General features: G+C 36.6%; 1 protein-coding gene across 2 annotated transcripts in view; it reads left to right on the top strand.

Moving 5' to 3' along the window:
• The window catches only part of SRRM3 (serine/arginine repetitive matrix 3), a 356,479-nt gene that overhangs the window by 234,892 nt on the left and 105,242 nt on the right, over window positions 1-16,345 (top strand). For both annotated transcript variants that reach the window (XM_075195126.1, XM_075195125.1), the window contains exon 4: window positions 7,731-7,832. In XM_075195126.1, the coding sequence (XP_075051227.1) occupies window positions 7,731-7,832 (102 nt within the window). The remainder of the gene's footprint in view (window positions 1-7,730; window positions 7,833-16,345) is intronic.

Genomic DNA, 16,345 nt, shown 5'->3' with positions numbered 1-16,345 from the left:
TACTAATTCCAGAATGTCTATCTATTGCATTGAATGCATATTCATTATGCTTCTAGTAAACAAATAGAACAAAAAGGTAAATAACTACACAGTGTAATTTTAAGTTGAATATGAGGGTACTTACACCTTAGTTAATTAGCTATCCGCAGATGATAAACAGAACATCATTCTAATAATAAGGCAGTTAAACTGGACAAAAAATAAGCAGGAATAATTTGGCAAGGTTCCACTCTAACAGAATGTGCGTGTCTCATGCGGACGCTCACTAAAGTAACTAATTACATAACAGTAAATGAATATCTCTTGCACCACTCTTGAACATGACAGCAGGGAAATAAATGACTCTCTATCGGAACTATTTTTCCAAAGAGAAAACAACAACCTTTTTGTGGAAATAATATTTAGCATGAATCTAAATTTTCAATTGTATTTAATGTGAACTGTAATTTAAACAGTGTGTCTGAGCTTTAGTTACCTATTGCATTCGATAGTGAATATTCGTATGTGTACTATTAACTTACATATAATATTAATAATAATAACAATATATTAAACATAAAGCAAAGAACAAGACAACACACAGTAACCAAGCTATGTAGATATACACTATATGGACAAAAGTATTCGGATGCTTGACCATTACACCATCAGGGACTGTAATTACATTCTATTCAAATACAAATACTTTAATGAGGAGTTCCCCCCCCCCCCCTTTTGCAGCAATAGCAGCTTCCACACTTCTTGGAAGGCTTTCCACAGGATGTTGGAGTGTGTCTGTGGGAATTTGGGCCCATTCATTCTGTAAAGCATTTATGAGGTCAGGCAATGATGTTGGATGAGAAGGCCTGGCTCACAATCTCCGTTAAGAGTTCATCTCAACTGTGTTCAATGGGGTTGAGGTCAGGGCTCCACACCAAACTCATCAAATCATGTCTTTTTAGTCCTTGCTTTGTGCAAGTTATGTTGGCATACAAAAGGGCCTTCCCCAAACTGTTGTCACAAAATTCGAAGCATAGCATTGTCCAAAATGACTGGGTATGCTGAAGCATTAAGATTGCCCTTCACTGGAGATAAGGAGTCTAGCCCAAACCCTGAAAAACAGCCCCATACCATTATCTCTCCTCCACCAAATTCACATTTGGCATAATGCAGTCAGGCAGGTAAAGATCTCCCGGCATCCGTCAAACCCAGACTCGCCTATCTGACTGCCAAACAGAGAAGCGTGATTCATCACTTCACAGAACACATTTGTGATTTTACGTGGTCTTCAACTTCGTGGCTGTTGTTCCTAAATGCTTCCACTTCCTAATAATATTACTTACAGTTGACCGTGGTATAACCAGCAGGGATGAAATTTCACACGTTTTATTGCAGCAGTGGCATCCTATCACTGTACCACGCTTGAAGTCACTGAGCTCATTTGTAAACATTTGTGATACCCATTTTGTATCATAAATGTTTGCAAATGAAGGCTGCATGGATAAGTGCTTGATTTTATACACCTCTGGCAACGGGTCTGATTGAAATACCTCAATTCAATAATTAACAGGTGTGGTCAAGTACTTTTGTCCATATAGTGTATATCTCTATCCCAGACATACTAACAGAAAAAAAAACAGAAAAATATATCCTTTTAACCAGCAATGTTTGTAACTTGGTTTTTAGTACAACTGGGTTTGGTGCCTTGTCCTACCTATTGTGGGAGTGGCCATATGCTAGCTAACAGCTCAATGAGACGGGTCAGTTAGCTTGAGCATGAAATTGAGAACAAGTGTTTTTATTATTTTATTTTTTTTAAAAACAAGGTAAATTTTTGTATTGTCCACTTTTTTTATCTATTCTAACTGTTGACCATTTAGTCGGTGTGAATATCCCGGAAATATACTGACCACAAATATTAGTTAATATGTCTAATTATGAAATATAAACACCACAGCACTTCTGAAAACAATAGTGCCGTGTAAATCATGTGGAACCAACTCTGTGGAATGCTGGGATATTAATTATTATGTTCACAGTCGTCGACATGGAAAGTTTATGATTAAAGCCAAAGTAATAGCTGGTGGGTGATTCCACCTCCTGGCACTGTAAGCGCTACATGTTTCTGGAATGTTGCTGTAATATACTTTTATTATACTCTGCCCTTCAGAGAGCACCATTTTAATCCCAGACTCAGTTATCTCCAGTCAGTAAATTACTTTTTCTGCTGTGGCATGCTGGGAGAATAATTGAATAGATGTCATATCAATCAATTCCAGAGGGAGATTTAGGCAGTTATCAACCTTAAATCATTTGTCCGTAAATGATGGGAGGTGTCTGCGTCACCAGGGAATTCGCCGAATAAAAGAGACCTACAGTTATTCTGTTAGTAAGGCAAATGAGACATGGGATGAAGGATTTAGTGCCTCAATTACAAATCACTCTGAAGTAAATAGGCAGCAAAATAGTAGATACAGAGCTGGTATTATAGGAAAGAATATGGGATTAAAAACATTATATATACGCTGCCCATCAGATTAAAATATCTTGTTGATTGATATGTTATTTAGAAGTTGTTTACAATATCAGAATGAGTGGGCACCTAACAGTGCACAATTACCAGTTTTCATAGTTTCATATCTAGCTACTGGTCCCATAAACTAAGCCAGGACTCTTGGCAGCCTACACCAGGGAAATATCATCTATTATTAATGTCTGATAGCAGTTTGCTGCCCATAATTCTAATTAACCGAGTTAAGTATCATGAGCACAAACATCCAGGAAGCTGGCAAGTTTCATTACCATTTTAGAAAAATATTATATATATTTGCTGCATTTCCTAAGCACTGCATAGATTTGTAAAAATGAAAAGCAACATTGAAGATGATAAAATAGCATTTAGAATGGAAGAATGACTAAGATCTATGTAAAGTATTTTTCACGTGACATAAATGGCACTCTGACAATGTGATTGTAAGACATTATTTTTGTTACTACTTATTATATCAGATGACACTGCACTCATAGAATATTTTTATAGGTCTATTACCTATCAATGGGGATGGCAGCGTTAGGTAATGTATTAATCTCAGGATGGCATTCCATGGTATCCAGCTGAAATGTCTCCAGCATTGCTTGATCCCTCCCAGGAGAAAGCGATGTGCACATGTGCATAGCACTTTCTCCATTTGTTGGCAGTGTCAGGCTGCTGGCGAACAGAAAAAAGTGTTTGTTGAGGAGGGAGGTCATTACTGAGGATCCCAGAGCAGTTCCAGCATAGTAAATTACAGCAATGCTTCTTTATGTATACGATTTGCAGTGTTATATATTGATAACTACTTCGCTGGGGTCATAAATTGACCCCTAAGTGTGAAAGGTGGGTAAGAATTCACCATTCTACTATCATTTGACTGATATTTGCCTGTTAACCTCAGTGTCCATATTGAAGAAAGCTGCGGTTAACTTTATTGATGCTGCCTGTCCTCTGATTGCTACCACCATTTCGGGATGGCGATTGCCAGGGGGTACCCACTGGAAATATATATACATATATGTGTGTGTATATTATATGTTTTATTTTTAGGGATTCTGGAATCATAAGCCCAAATTGGCTCACACATGTGCAGTTTGATGCCAGACTGGCCTGGCGAAGGGAAAGACTCCTCTTACCACTGCCAGCCAGTGTTGCTGCGGAGCTGAGCATTGCACGGCTGCCCCGGTGACATTTTTTGGATCAATTGGGCTGAGTGAGTTTTTTCTATCACTGCAATAAACACTTCCCTGCTGAAGGCTGGAGGAGATTCATTTCACTCTGGCATACTACTCTTTTGAGTCTATGCAAACTTCTGCTCCTTTACAAGTTGACTTGTGCAAATCGAGGCCCACTGTGGTTCGAAAGCTGCAGTTGCACAGTAGAGCTTCCATTTTGTGCTTTATAAATGACCCATAATAATTTTTTATGGTCCCCTTGATATATTGGAAACCAGCCCAGGTTATCAAGCATAGGGACTAATTGATGATTTTGAGAGGCAACAATATGCTAATTTTTATTTATTTTTTTACACAGTAAAAGTATAGGACACTGCTTTACACAAAAAGACACATTATTTTATTTACTCCTCTCTGTCTGTGCAAACTTCTGCTATCTTTGTCTGCATTCAACAAGAACATTTGCATGTTGTATTTGTTACATTTCACAAAATGTAATTTAATGGGATTTGATTTTCCTCTACAAGTCCTGACAAAGTACAAAATACTGCACTTAGTTACCTCCTTATTCAACAGACAACAACACTTTCATTCCACAAGTATTGTAGTTTTAAAGGTTTGTCATATAATATCTAAAGCAAATGTTCATTCTCTATCAACTATTTTTAATCAATTTTCAGTCAGATTCACCTTAATTCAAAATATTTTGCTTTTGTCTTACATACACAATAGACCTGTGATGCGTTCAATATTCAACATTTGTATGCTGCCTTGTTACATTTGTTTTCTATAGCTTTGTCCCTGCCTCACACAGTATACTCATACACATTAGTCATTACAGGTGAGGTGTGCAGTTATTTTCCCTGTTAGTGCTGCACTGTTTCTATGGTAGCATCAACCAGCCATTTCAGTCCATCATTTCAGAAGGATTTTTGTTTGCTAATTCAAGTAAACTGAGAATTGCACATTTACTAAAAGCATAGAAACTATGCTTTTGAATTGCATTTGAAGGTTTTCTATTTGCTATACTTCAAGTTTCCACATGAATAACTTTATATTATGTTTGTAGAAATTCTATTTTTTTCCTGCTGCATACCTAAGAATATTTTCCGCATATTTTGTTTCCTTTCTTTTTATTTGCTACTCACTGCATCCATGATTGCTGTGTAAAATAGGAGATATAAGTACTGGGCACAAATGGAACAGCTGGAGAAACTGGGAGTACCTAGAGTATTCAAAACTAGGGCTTCAGTATAGATGAAATGCTTGTGATAATTGAGCTAGTCACATTGCAGCATTCATCGTATAAAAATGAATGACAGGTCTGGTTACCTAGGGGTTTGTTCAGGCTTACTCCAAGTACACATTGCAGTTTACAGAGGTTAATGTTGGGAGAATTTGACTGAAAATTTCATGACCAAGCTTATCTTATTGTTCTAAGCGATAGACATTAGATAATGTAACCATTGCCTGCTGTTCCTTATACTAATTTCATGGTATTGAAGTTAGGCTAAGAATTATAGCTTTTCTGACATGACCTGGAACCAGGGTTTATAAAAGTTTCTAATAGTCTTTCTAATAACTTTTTTGTCAACTAGAGTTGGTTTGGAATTGAATTGTCAACTCTGCATAATCCTCCTAATAATTGCCTGTTAAGCTTTCCTGTGGGACTTTTGTTATGATGCCTTCTCACAGAAGGGTTTTCTTTTTCTTGGTGGATTGTTAAGGCTTAGACACAATGGGCCTGATTCACTAAGGAAAGTAAAGCAAAACAAATGAGTAACTTTGCATCTTGGCAAAACCATGTTGCATTGGAGGGGAATTTAAAATGTGGGGACAGATTTATAGTCGCGTTAGGGCATGTCCTAGATCAACATTAAATTTCAGTATGCAAATAAAACTATCAAGTATTTGTGTGCTACATGAAAAAAACAGACAGTATTTAACTTATGTACAAAATAATAAACTCATTTGCACCCCTTGCATTGTACCATGGTTTTGTCCAGAAGAAAACATACTCACTTTTTTGCCTTACTTTCCATAATGAATCAGGCCCTATAAATCTTCATTCTAAGTATGTGTGGAACATATGCAACTGTAACAGTCTGCAATTAATAGAAATAATAAAAAAAAATATCAAATGAAATATAGAGTACCACACCTGAAATGGTCAAAAGTTCACATGTGAAAAGTACTTACAATCCACATTAGTGATAGGAAAACATGCAGCACTTAGAGGGGTCACATGCAGCCCAAAGTAATTTGGGGCCTGTTCTATTGATTCTCATCTCTCAGAAGAGTAGCCCAGTGTACACATGTATACTCATTTTGGTGTGTTTTATTTCGATAGTAGTTTTCAGACCATTTTCCCAGCATTGTGAACATGGCCCCAATAATTGAAAACTTGCTCTTGTAGCACTACTGCTGCCAACATAACACAGGACAAAACTATTCTTGTATAAAGCGTGTCAGGCATTGAACACAACACAGTGTGACTAAGAGTCTATTGCAGCTATTTTTCTTTTAATTTCTTTTTCACTCTGGAGATTGATTGCTGTTGGTTGCACACAAGAATGACTTCCTTAGTGGGAGTATCATTATAACCTGTCTTTTGCCATCATGTCTGCCCAGAGAAAATCATAATGGACAGTTCTTTTCACGTTCACGCTATTTTAGAAGTGGAAAATGGAAAATGTAAGTGAAAAGAATTTCATAGATTTACAATGTAGGCAGTAAATAATAATAATATACTTAATATACAGTATACAGTAATTATAAAAAAGATTTACAATATATCATTAATTAAAAGTTAATCCATGGTATTCAAGGCTTATTCCCTGATATCATTTTGGTCCCTTCTGAAAAGAACTATGAACCTGTGAAGAAGACTAATGTTGCCAGAGTGCTTAAGATGGAATACGTTAGTATCAGCTTCTGATTATGATTGGAAACAAACTTGTAACTTCATGTCATAAGCTGAATATTAAGCTGCTAATGTGTTGTGGTATTTTATGATATAATATATACAAGGGAGTTTTTGACGGTTTTAGGGAATTCTCATATTTATCAAAATCCCCTGAACAGTGAAGACATTTGCTGGTGGTTGCCTCCGTCTGGGGGGAAGTATGGGAAAGTCTGTTTATCAAGGACAGCGGCAGTACAAGTACCACTGCTACCCTCCGATTGCTAATGCTAGATTAGAATGGCAATAGCAGATGATGGGCACAAGAAAACATGCTTTTATTATTGAAATAAAGCATTTTTCTTCTTTTTTTTATAGTGTCAGATTTTTTTTTTTTTACTTTATTCTTTGTTTTACCGTATCTGGCCAAGTTCAGGCCTTCCATTGTGCAACAAGCCAGCTTATGCATGCGCAAATTGACACCAAACTGTGTGCGGTAAGAGTACTGTTACTGGTGTCTGGTACTGGTACAGCTGCCCCGGTAACATTTATTTTTATAAAATGCCCTACAGCAGATTTTCTATTGCCGCAATAAGCAGTGATAGAAAATTTTCTTAGCAAAGGGGTCTTGATAAATAGACCCCTAGGTCAGTGAACACTTAGGTCAACATTTGAGAGTAGTGGGAGACACAGGTGGAAAGAAAAGTGGGGGCAGAGTGTTGAACTATGTGGCCTGATCATGCTTGGCAAAAATCAATGATCTACAACACCGCCTTTCACAATTGTCAACATTAGAACAGTAGAACCTCTGAAAACAGCAAAACACAGCTATTAAGATATTAATACTTTTACATTGCAGCCACAAAGCACACTGAAATCTGACATAATGTGCATTGTCTCAATATAGTGTATGGCAGAGGATCATAATTCATCGAACACAGTAAAAATTTATCCTGTAAAGCCAAGTACTTTACAGTATATGGTATCTAAATTTGTCAAGTTTCAGTCATGAACTGAAGTGTTGGATGTAGATTCCATTGGATAAAGCACAAGTTAATGTTTTTAAGTAATATAATGCAAGCCATTCAATATATAAAAAACAAGCTATAGTTACTTACTATTGCTGTTCCTTTATTTCCAGATACGCAGAGGAGGAAATACGTCAGAAAGTAGGGACCTTTCGACAGATGCTCATGGAGAAAGAAGGAGTGCTGACAAGAGAAGATCAACATGGACGTCAGATGTAAGCTAATATATATTCTCATTTCTAAAGCCTGCAAGATCAATATACTAAAAATACAAACTATACTACAAAAAAGTAAATGCTGCAATATTCTATGATTAATTTTATAGATTTATATATTATTTTATATTTTAGATTATTTTAGATTATAATTTTATATATATCTTGCATATACAACTCCTTGCACTTATAGTGGTGAATCAGGGGAAGCAAGGGCTTGAAAGCGTAAGTCAAGTAGAGTAAGAGCGTGTGCAAATAAACAATGTAGACCTAGATGCCTGTGTCTGTTGCGGGTGTTTTACCCCTGGTGTAAGATACGAACTGATAATGATGACCATTAGTTCAGATGCATTCTTTGTAGAATGTGTTGCAATTAACACCTGTGTTTTAGAAGAAAGTTGCATCCAACTCTACATAAGACCCATTGTTCTCTTTTATACCTGTGTACATGAGATAGAACTTTCATGAGAATCTTACCTACTTCCATGCCCTGTGCATGCTTTCATTGGAATACAAGCATAACCCAGCTCTTATATTGTGTGTACTAGCTCAAAGAACCAAAAATCTATGGGGGACATTTATGACAACTTGCCCAGGAAGAGAGTGCTGCGCCCCCTTAACAACCACTCAGATTCTACATGTTTTTAGTGCAGTTAAGAAAATAAAAGGAAGTAGATGGCTGCTATGAGTTAGACATCCTATATCTGTTCAACAGTCATAAATGTCTGTTTAAGTTTTCCTGTTGGAAAAGCCCTGTTTACTTCTGAGCTCTCTACATGGAAAAATTGATTTTATTTGCTGGCTGGTTAGAGAAACATTTGATTTTTCCTTTGTGATTACACTTATTGTTATTGGAAAGAGAAAAAGAATGAATAGGCTTCATCCACATACAATAGTTTTAGATCGTTTTATATTAACTTTTTGCTGTCTTGTTAAATAAGTACCTTAAATCATTGAGAGTTAGCCCAAGTCTCATAATGTGACTGCACTACACTCCCTTAGCATACAGCTTAATGTATACTTTGACGTATTAGTTAATTAAAAGTATCACAACCCACTAGCTTCTTAAAAATAAATTTAGCCACTAAATCTAGAAAGCAAAGTGAAACAGTTGGCATTGCAAGCTTTTTTTCCCTCTATTAGCTAAAGGCTATTTTTTTTGCTGAACTGTGCTAGTATCTCTTATTCGCAATCCTTGTTTTACTCTAAAACATCAGCTAAATTGCTGAAGTTACTTAGCCATGGGTTTTCTGGTCTAATGTTGAATTTAAAGTTATTTTAAGAAACAATTAGCTGTTTTTTTTTATCTGCAACTTATTTCTGCAGAGCAATCTGGGAGTTGTAGAACAAGAAAAGTAGTTTCTGTGATATGCAGAAGTAATACAATTTTCTACTCTTTGTTTATGTTATGTTAGATATATCATCCTTTAATTTTTTACTTAGATACTCTTCATATTATAGATGTGCTAATTTGTAGGAAGAGTGACTTGAAGATGCACTTATGTTGCATATCTTAAAGACAGATTTGCTAAAGTCAAAACCACATCAAAACCATCAGAAAGAACTGTCTTACAATGCACCACATAAAAAATAGTGCTCATATGATTTTTTTTTAAATGAGAGTAGACAAAGCGTTACATTTATTAATGTGCGCTTTGTCAAACTGACCGTCAAAAATTCTGCCCAAAAAATTAGGTGTTTGTGAGAGGCGAGACAGATCAAACCACATCCTGTTTCCTCTTGATAATAAATAAATTAAATGTCTTTAACAGGCTGTATTACTCAGCATCGGGAACGGACATTTGTTTAGGCCCTTGCACATTGAGATGACTGGCCCATTGCAAAGTAGCATTGGTTCCCTCCTAGTACCCCTGACCAGAGGGTACCATGGTAAATAATGGGTTTTCTTTGTATATAAAATTGTATATAAAATGTTTTATTGCCTACTATACATGTGGTTAACCCAGAGCTATTGTGCTCTTTATTTGCTAGTATTTCCCTTATTGATAAGAACCATTATTTTAATGGTGCATATATGCCATTATTCATTCTATTTTATATTGCTCTGCTTCCACCATACAGTAAGAGTTGCATTTGTGGTAGAATAATATATTTCACTAATGTATTAAAAAGCTGTCCATGGTGCTGATTATTGCAATGCTTTACATGCATTTGCATTATACAGTACAGGGTTTACATTTATATTTCAACAGTGCTCTTGATGTTGCAAAAGGAAGCTTCCAATATTTACATTTCTTTATCTTTTCTATTTCTTTCATAGTGATAAACAAAAATGAACCTTCAATAAATTGAAAACTTTAAATTGAGACCACATTGTGAATAGATAGGAGCAAAAAATCACTAGCCAAAGTTGAAAGTATTTGGTGACTGTAATGGCAATACATTTTACCCCAAAAATATTAGAATGCATGTTTAACTGACCAATGGGGCAAATAGTCCAATGTGGTAAACGCATGGTGATAACCTGACCTAAACAGTCCAAAGTGACTGAAACAAGTGCGGACAGTGCTCAATTCAATACCCCACTGCCTACAGTCAGTGAAAGTGTCATGAAGCCCTTAAGGGCTTTACAGTGCATACATGGAAGAGGCTTCACTGTGCATGCACAGCTCCCACCTATTCCCCGTGCTAGCTCCTAAGACTCGGCAGAACAGGGAACTTGGAAGATGGAATGGCACTTGCCAATCCACCAACAACACCAACACCAAAAATAATGTTTTGGTGCATACGGGCTGGTGGAGCACCTCAGAAGTGTGCCAGTCTTACCATATACACTGTGTTCTGCCACCTCTGGAAACCAGTGTCCTATGAAAACTATTTAAAAAACCATTATAAGTAAATATGCTTCAGTAGGAGTATTCTGTAATTAAAAAAACAAGACAGGGCAGCACAGTGAGAACATCAGAAGTAAATGGCAAAATAGAGGTATTCTATTTATAGACTGTAGTATTGCATTGTACTATTAATATCTTGAGATGGCAATAGCAGTAGAATGATTGCGGTGGTATTCCTGTTAAGTAAATGTTTGTGAACCTTTTCTGTGGCAGGGGCTACCAGTACTACTATCGCTAGGCGAGACCTTTTTATAGATAGGGGGAAGCCCACTTTCTCCAGAGATAGGGCTTTTCTCTGTTTAATAAATAGGCATGAAAATCACAGATCTACAGCTATAAATAAATATATATATATATATATCTGTAATGATAATGAGGTGGGCACTCACACTTGCTTTCAATGGATGTTTTACATGTTCAAAAGTTATATCGCTATAACTTTTATATATATATAAATATATATATATATATATATATATATATATATATATATACAATTCTTTATTTTGTTTGCTCACAGAAATTAAAAATGCACATAACAAAACAATGGGACTTTAAATAGGAAACCACTAAATCGCTATAAGTTTTAAACATGTAATAAACCTTTAAGTTGGTTCAAATGGATTGAAGAGTATTGTGAGTGTGTATATATAATTTAGTTGTGTTTCAAATTAAACTTTTTATAACACGATATACAATAGTAATCCTACAGTGGCCCCAATCACCCCAAACATGTCCTAAGAAGATTTCAACATAATAACAAAATAATGGCTTTATAATTCCTTCCTTAAGACACCTCATGTGCTAGAAGATAATCCTTTGTAGTATTTGATCTTTCTGTCCTTTCTATGCAAATAATTGATGTTTAGGCCTAAAGCTTGTTTGAGACATTTAGAAGTACAGGATGTAGTTCTATTTAATTTTAATTGTTAGTGATGCAATATTGATGAGAGCAGAAGCAACACCTGCTTTTAACAATACAAGTATAAGTATATTCATTTATTTGTGTCAGGATTGAATGATCCATAATTATATTTTATTATTTGATTTGCACATTGTGTCACTTGTGCTCTGAATTAGAGTTTGATAAATTGACAGTGGTCAGCACAATTCTAGGTGTGAAACAGATAACATTATTCCTAATAGTTAAGCAGCATTGTGTTTACCCAGAAGGCGAATGTAAAATCTAGTTATAACTGACGTTGTAAGATTTGTGCCACAAAGACATGTGTATAAATGTCCCTTCTCCCCTTGAGGCACTGTAATGAGTGATATGGGTATAGGGCCTAGTACCATCATTTGGTATATATCAAGTTCAAACAAGCCAGATGTTGCAGGCACACTGCCTTCTAATATTAGCAATTATACCACAAGTGTGCCATGCCCTGACATTTTCCTGTACATTCTGAGGTGTCAGGGTTTTAAGGCAACCCAAACCAAGGTACTATAACCTTCATGCATCATGGTTGGGATGAGATTAATTTCTTGGAATTAAGATTTTCTTTTTGTGTAAACATAGAGAGCCTGATTCGTTAAGCAAGAAAATGAGTAACTTTGAACCTTGGCAAAACCATGTTGCAGTGCAAATGAGTTTTTTCCTTATTATTGCAAATATGGAAAATACTGGCTGTTTTTTTATGTAGCACGCAAATACTTGATAGCTTTTTTTTTACACTGACATTAAAAGTTGATCTAGGAAGTGCTCTACCCTAATTATAAATCTGTCCTCCCATTTTAAATTTACCTCCCCTCCAATGCAACATGGTTCTGCCACGGTTCAAAGTTGCTCATTTTTTGTGCTTCACTTTCCTTAATGACTCAGGCTCAGTATTTCTTATTTATGCCAAAAACATCCACCTGTATCTAATTTGTAAAGCATAATTTATCCAACATTCTTTTGTTATTTTCTTCATTAGATAATCTGAAAGACATCTGTGGCGTAAATGGCTTAACAAACGATGAAGCAGCCTATGTGGCTTCTATGGGGCCCAGCAATGAGGGTGGTCTAGTCCATCCACTGCAAAGGCCCCTACTCTGCTCTTCTGAGTGTGCTCCGGGGCTGGCACATGCACAGGGCTGAAAGGTTTTAAGGTACAAATGGGGGAAAGAGCAGCATATTTTCACTCTTTCTTCCATATTTGCCTCCTTTTGGCTGCTTTACATGGCTTTACGTGGGTGGGGTGCGAAGAAGGGGAGCCGAGCTAGAGTGCACATACATGGTAATGAGATTAATCATTACAATGCACTGTGTGTTCCTTCTCTCTCTTCTCCTTTGTGCACTCATGTGCACATTTTTGAATGGAGCTGTGTTATATGTCACAACCCTGTGTATGATTGATCATTATGAATTCTTATTACAATTTCTATATAGACTAATCTCTTTTCAGGTACTGGACCATCATTTGTACTTGACCATTGTTATTGAAGAGTATTCCTTGCTAGTGGACTACATCAGTGTTTTTCAAACCGGGTTTCTTGGAATCCAAAGGTTTCACCAAGGGGTATCAGAGGCTGTGTGTCTTGTTTCACTAAGCTTCAATGTCTCCATTTTTCTGCAGAGGCAGATGTCAATAGACAGAATGGGTTCCTCTGTAATTTCTGTTGATTTTGTTAGGGTTCCATGTACTAAAATAGATTGAGGACCACAGGACTAAATGACTTTGCACAGCCATGGTAGCATTGTTGATTCTTTTAATGCCTTTAAAATTCACAGAATGATAAAATGTAAACTCATAACATTACAGAAACCACATGATGACATCCTGTTTTTGTGTTTGACCTCCTTGCCATGTGTGCCAAAACACTTTGTCCTGCCAGTACATTTCATTAATAATAATTAATACATTTAATTTTTAATAATGAGATAAATAATTATTTCTACAGACCTGGTTATACTGAGCTCTGATCGTTAATGAGAATGCTGTTCCTTAGCAATGAGGAAGGTCATGTGGAGAGTTTATTATCATATGATATTGGATGTGGCACAAATATTGACATCTAACATAGTAAATACTCATAACACAGACAAGGCATTTCATACTAACACAGAGAAGATGAAACTGAGGCTTAGTAGTTATGCAAAGAGACATAAATCTTTTATGAAAAATATGTCATTTTTGTTTTTAGTGCAATTCTCCATTGTATTATACAGATATTATAGAGACTTTGTTATGATTCAAAAGCAGATCAGTCACCTACTCAGTACTGCATAAACAGATATCTGATCAGACATCATATAAATAAATATATTTACTGTATATTACAGGCATATCGCTTGTCTATTACAGACATATCATTTGTTCAGTTTTCACCTTTATACATGCCAACATGAAATTAGCCATTTTCTGAGCAGACATGAATATTCATGAGTATTAATAAAACTGTGAACATCCCATGTACTGGCAGGAACATGGTCACTGCGCTCATCCCTGGGTTAATGTGTATGACCCACAATCTGCTCACGATCCTCTATCCACCCCACAACTTCCCATCCACCTCATACTTCCAAGCTCTACAACCTTATACACATCTGTCCACTGCCCTCACTCCCTCCTTTTCCTGTGCTCTCTGGAACGCAAGATCTTAAGCTCTCATGAACAGGGCCCTCTCTACCTTTTGTCTCACGTCTGCATCTCCTTTGTCAACTTTGTCTGTACTTTATCTCTGTTTATGTGCAATTGTTTTTTGTATGATTTGTTGAAACTCGGTGACTGCCCATGCTAGACTGTTTTGTGGCACCTTACAAATAAACAATTGCAATGATGATCTGCTTGTAACAAATTCACATTCAGCCATGATCTATTACTTTCAAAATTATTATTATTATTGTAGATTTTTAAGGTGCAACAGCACTCTGTATTGTCGTACAGTAGGGAAAACAGGACATACATAAAACAAGGACTAACATAAAACAGGGACATACAAGGCAGACAAAATAAATGCTGACATGAAAACAAAGGGTATGGAGGACTCTGCTCATTAGAGAGCTTACATTCTAAGTGGAAGAGGGCACAGCTGAAACAAGAGGAGCGAGTGTGGCTTAGAGTGGAGATAGGGACAGCTGTGAGGGTGTATTAGTGTGAATAGTATCATCAGGGATAAGGTCAGCTTTAAAAAAGAGATGGGTTTTTAGAGAACGTCTAAAGATTTGAAGGCTATGGGAAAGCCTGATTGGGCATAGTAGGGAATTCCACAAGAGGGAAGTAACACGTGAGAAATCTTGTAGGCGCAAGTGAGAGGTTGATCTAAGAGGGCAGGAGGGAGATTATTTTGATATGAGACTTGAGATGTATGGATGGTGCTGTTGAGGGCTTTGTAGGTAAAAGTGAGTAATTTGAATTGTATTCTGGAGGACACAAGGAGCCAGTGTAGGGATTTGCAAAGTGGTGCAGCAGATGTGAAAAGTTAAGAGAGGAAGATCAGTCTTGCAGCAGCATTTAGGATGGATTGAAGTGTGGATATTTGGTTGTAATGAATGCCAGATAGCAGGAGGTTGCAGTAGTGAAGATGGAAGATGATGAAAGAATGGATAAGAGTTTTGGTAGCATGTTGAGTAAGAAATTGGCATATTCTGGCAATGTTTTTAAGGTGGAATCGACAGGACTGGGAGAGAGTCTGGATGGGAGGTATAATGCAGAGGGCGAAGTCAAGTGTAACACCAAGGCAGCAGGCTCAGGAGACTGAGGAAATTGTGGTGTTATTAACAGTGAGGGAGATGTGAGGGGAGAATTAATAATAATAATAATAATAATAATAATAATAATTAATTAATAATTATCTCTCTGAATGGCTTCACATCAAAGAAATGAATGTGATGCTCAACTCCTTTATCTAGTCCCAAACTCCATTCTCATAGTGTGGGGCTCTCTTCATCATCAAAATCCCTCAAAGTGCTTGCCATTATAGAAACATGGCTTATCTCCTCTGACATTATATCCCCTTTCTGCTCTCTCCTATGTTAAATTGGGGAAATATTTGTAACTATCTAAATAAAAGCAAAATAACAAAACCATGTAATCAAATCATTAAAATGTGGTAACAAAATGCAATGATGCTCTGATAATACTTAAACCAAATATATGGGCCCTTCTCCTGCAACTTAGAGTTTTTAAGGAACTAGAAGTAAAAGTTCCCTTCCCCTGGTATGTTCGGATAGTATAGCGAGTAATCTGTTGTGTTTTACTCTTCACACACAGTTTTGCTTAATAGTGTAATAAGCAGTTATGGTGATAAGTGGATAATTGTTACTCACTCCCCAGTTGCATGCAGGCATGTCACTAGAGGCCTCCAGATGGTGCAGGAATTTGTATCTATTCTTTGCTCCGCGTAATGTAGCTGCAGTCGCTTGCTTGGTGCTCCACTCATGCAGAGCTTGCTCTCATCGTCCTTCCTTTTCTTGGTCTCGCCAGAAATGAGCAAGGTTGAAGCTCCATGGGTTTATTTGTGCAAGTCTCTCCTATCAGTCCTTGTGGTTGAGGCTACTGAAGGAAATGTTGGTTCTCCAACAACCAGTCGCAATGAAACACTTTAGAACATCTTGGGACTGACCAGGGATATGCCCGTCTGTTTATTCCAGATGCCAAAGGTGTGCAATTTACAGCAGATATTACAAATGGAATATCATTCCCCTCTGTACTTTTAAATTAACATTTTTCAGAA

The sequence above is a fragment of the Mixophyes fleayi genome, chromosome 2 (assembly GCF_038048845.1).
Source record: "Mixophyes fleayi isolate aMixFle1 chromosome 2, aMixFle1.hap1, whole genome shotgun sequence".
NCBI classification, from domain to species: Eukaryota; Metazoa; Chordata; class Amphibia; order Anura; family Limnodynastidae; genus Mixophyes; species Mixophyes fleayi.
Note: the sequence above shows the minus strand (reverse complement) of the source record. Positions and strands in the feature narration are given on the sequence as shown.